The sequence below is a fragment of the Sinocyclocheilus anshuiensis genome, unplaced genomic scaffold (assembly GCF_001515605.1).
Source record: "Sinocyclocheilus anshuiensis isolate Anshui unplaced genomic scaffold, SAMN03320099.WGS_v1.1 scaffold1005, whole genome shotgun sequence".
Lineage (NCBI taxonomy): Eukaryota > Metazoa > Chordata > Actinopteri > Cypriniformes > Cyprinidae > Sinocyclocheilus > Sinocyclocheilus anshuiensis.
In genome coordinates, this window is record NW_015555810.1 from 1 (window position 1) to 3,406 (window position 3,406).

The 3,406-nt window shown below is 39.2% G+C and overlaps 1 protein-coding gene across 1 annotated transcript; it reads right to left on the bottom strand.

Moving 5' to 3' along the window:
• Window positions 1-1,332: 1,332 nt before the first annotated feature.
• Window positions 1,333-2,590, bottom strand: LOC107675127 (uncharacterized). The gene is made up of 3 exons (XM_016469352.1): window positions 2,472-2,590; window positions 1,969-2,251; window positions 1,333-1,767 (listed from the first exon to the last, which is right to left on the bottom strand). Exons 1-3 carry the CDS (start codon window positions 2,555-2,557, stop codon window positions 1,498-1,500), a joined length of 639 nt encoding a protein of 212 aa, XP_016324838.1. The 5' UTR covers window positions 2,558-2,590; the 3' UTR covers window positions 1,333-1,497.
• Between the last annotated feature and the right edge of the window lie 816 nt (window positions 2,591-3,406).

Below are 3,406 nucleotides of genomic sequence, written 5' to 3' on the forward strand. Positions count from 1 at the left end.
TCTGTCTGTCTGTGTCTGTCTATCTATCTGTCTGTCTGTCTATCTATCTATCTCTTCCTATTTCTTTCTCTTTAAAAGTGAGTACTGAAGTACACAAGCATCGATGTAGAAATTTGATGCTATTTTGTGTCCCTCATAATTTTTAGTGTAAAAAAACTGTCTTTACAGTTGTTCTCAGTTGCTTCGGTGCATTTCTCGAATCATCCTTAATGTTTGCAAAAATGTATGTGCATTTCTCAAAACAATTCGTACAAACAGCACCACACAGTGCATTACCTGCAAAAGCGTGTAACTTACTCAAAATCTGTAGTTCATCTCTCAAAAGTATCTCTGTTCTAGTATATTCATGTCTTTCTATCTATCTATCTATCTATCTATCTATCTATCTATCTATCTAATCTATCTATCTATCTATCTATCTATCTATCTATCTATATATCTATCTATCTATCTAACTTCTAACTATCTATCAACTATCATCTATCTATCTATCTGTCTATCTATCTATCTATCGGTGCATTTCTCACATCACTATTTACATTTGCACAACAGTTAATGCAGTTCTCAAAACAATTAGTACAAACTGCAAAACCTAGTTGATAACCTGCAAAAGCGTGTCACTTGCTCAAAATGGATAGGTCATTCCTCAAAAGCAAGTATTCATGTCAATGAAAGTGTCAGTGTCATCAAGATGAAAAGTCCTGACACCATTGTTTATGAACAAGATAGTCAAATGGCTTTGTCATGTTTTCATTATGACAGTTTACTCTGTCAATGTTTTCCAATTTCCAATGCAGTTCTTGGTGACACTACCTGAAAATGCTCAAGACAGCACTATATACTATTTGCACAGACTGCACAGACATACAGTAAAGTTACACATTACTGTATTTAGTGAGGTAACTGAGTACAAGACACTGAATATGTATGTTTCACATTTTTACTGCATATGCTCTTTGCAATTCTAATTTGTTCACAGCATTGTGCAAAAGAAAAAATACACCCTTATTTACAACAAACATAAACTCCCTTTGGGTAGAGCTGTGCACAACATTGCAGTACATATTGGAACTGAACATACAACATACATAGTACTGTAATCATTCATGCACATCCAGACGTTCCTCTCTGTCTGGCCACATAATTTCATCTACATCACAGCGAATATCATCTCTTGCAATGCAGCGAGGAAAGTATCTCCTCGAGTGGCGAATCCACCCTCTGCAGGACTCTGCTGTGATGTCATCACATTCTGCATCCATGGCCGCTAGCAGGGCCATTTGGGTATGTGGATGCCGGTCATAGACCTTCCACATCCAGGAAGAGAAAAACTCCTCTATTGGATTTAGGAATGGTGAGTAGGGAGGGAGATATGCCACCAGCATCCTATCATGTGCTGCAAACCACTGTCTGACGACATCTGAGTGGTGAAAACGCACATTATCCAAAACAACAACATGCTTGCTCAGATGGTCTCCAGTTAGACCCCTCTCATTCTCAGGGATTATGTCCCTGTAAAGAGTGTCTAAAAAAGTCAGCAGATGTTGTGTGTTGTATGGACCAAGACGGGATATGGGTGAGGACGCCGTTTTCTGAGATGGCTGCACACATAGTAATATTCCCTCCTCGTTGGCCTGGGACATCAATGGTTGCTCTCTGTCCAATGCGATTCCTTCCACGTCTTCTACCTTTTGCCAGATTGAAACCCGCCTCATCAAGGTATATGAATGTGTGCAGCGGTTCCCTGCCCTCCAGCTCCAGTACATGCTTTATTACAGAAGAGGGAGTGAGAAAAACTATAACAACTTTTCCTGTGTAACAATGCATTTTGGACAACATATTGTACAGTATGCACTGTGAATACACATACACAGAACTGTCATGTAAGTGTAGTGCATGACACTACACAAAGTAAACAGTTTACAGCACTGAACATTAGAATATGCATAGAACACATACATGTTTTACCTGTACATACTGGTGACGGAGCTCCTTCACTCTGTCGCTGTTCCGTTCAAATGGCACATTGTACAATTGTTTCATGCGCATTTCATTCCTCCTGAGCACTCTGTCAATTGTAGCGACTGAAACAGATTCAATATTCCCAAAGATGTTGTCATCCTCTATAACAGCACTTTGTATCTCTCTCAACCTTATGGCATTGTTTGCAATCACCATTGCACAAATGGCTTCCTCTTGTTGCGGAGTAAAAAGGGGCCCTCTTCCACCTCTGCAAGGTTGTCTTGCAATCCTGTGTGGTGCAGAGTAAAATTACAGTAAATATGGCAAATCTTTACTGTAACACTACTGTACACTACAATACACTAAATGTGTGATGCAGTAAAGCTGTACGTCTAAATGTAAAATGTACAGTGACAAGTTCTTGTCCCACTGCAAGCTTCATGTATGACACAATGACAGTAGTGCAGTGCAGATTGTTTAGTGCTGAATTACTGTCCATTTATACACACCTGTTCTCCCGACGAAATGTTTGAATAATTGAATTTACAGTGGTTCTCCCAACATTTGGCTGCACCCTTCGACCAGCCTCAGCCATTGTGAGGCCGTGATTGACAACATGATCCACAATTGTAGCCCTGATTTCACCAGTGATCCGCCTATGTACTTGGCCTCGTCTTCCTCTTCCCCTGTTTTGTCCCCTTCCCCTTCCTCCCCGCACCCTCACCCCTCTTCCACGAGGCTGACCTTCCATTTCTGTGTCACAGTATTGTAGAAATGGTACACACTATGTCCTGCTTGGTTCATATATGCTTGTAAAGTGGGGGTTTATGGGATTCAGCTCTGACAGTGATTGTAGAGAAGTGGCTTATCATTGGTTGCAACTAATGCTTCACACACCCCTTCTCATCAGTGAAAGTTGAGATTCACCTGAGAGAAATTGTTCAATTTAAGAGACATTTTCAGGAAAAAAAAGATTTAAAAAAATTTGTAAAATTTGCTTGACAGATTTTGACAACTAGTTCAACATTTTTGTATGTAATGACTCAAGCAATGAAATGAGGACTATTAGTTTTATATGGAATGACTATTCAGCATTCACAAGTATAGTTAATTTTGACTGACATGACATAAGCAAATGATAATGTTATAAAACAGCAGAGAGTTGTATGAAAGCAATTGATGCATGTCCAAAAGCATTTGCAATTTGTTCGAAGGAATGAGAAACTGCTACTATGATGTGCACAAATGACTAAATGTTGTGGAGGTTGAACTAACTGTTGTGCAAATGTAAACAGTGATGTGAGAAATGCACCAAAGCGACTGAGAAAAACTGTAAATGTAACAGTGCAAAAGGTACCTTAATTCACTGTATGTGGGAATGTGACAAAATAAAAGAGTTTTGGAAAGAAATTAGAAATATGATAGAGCATATGGTTTCAATAAG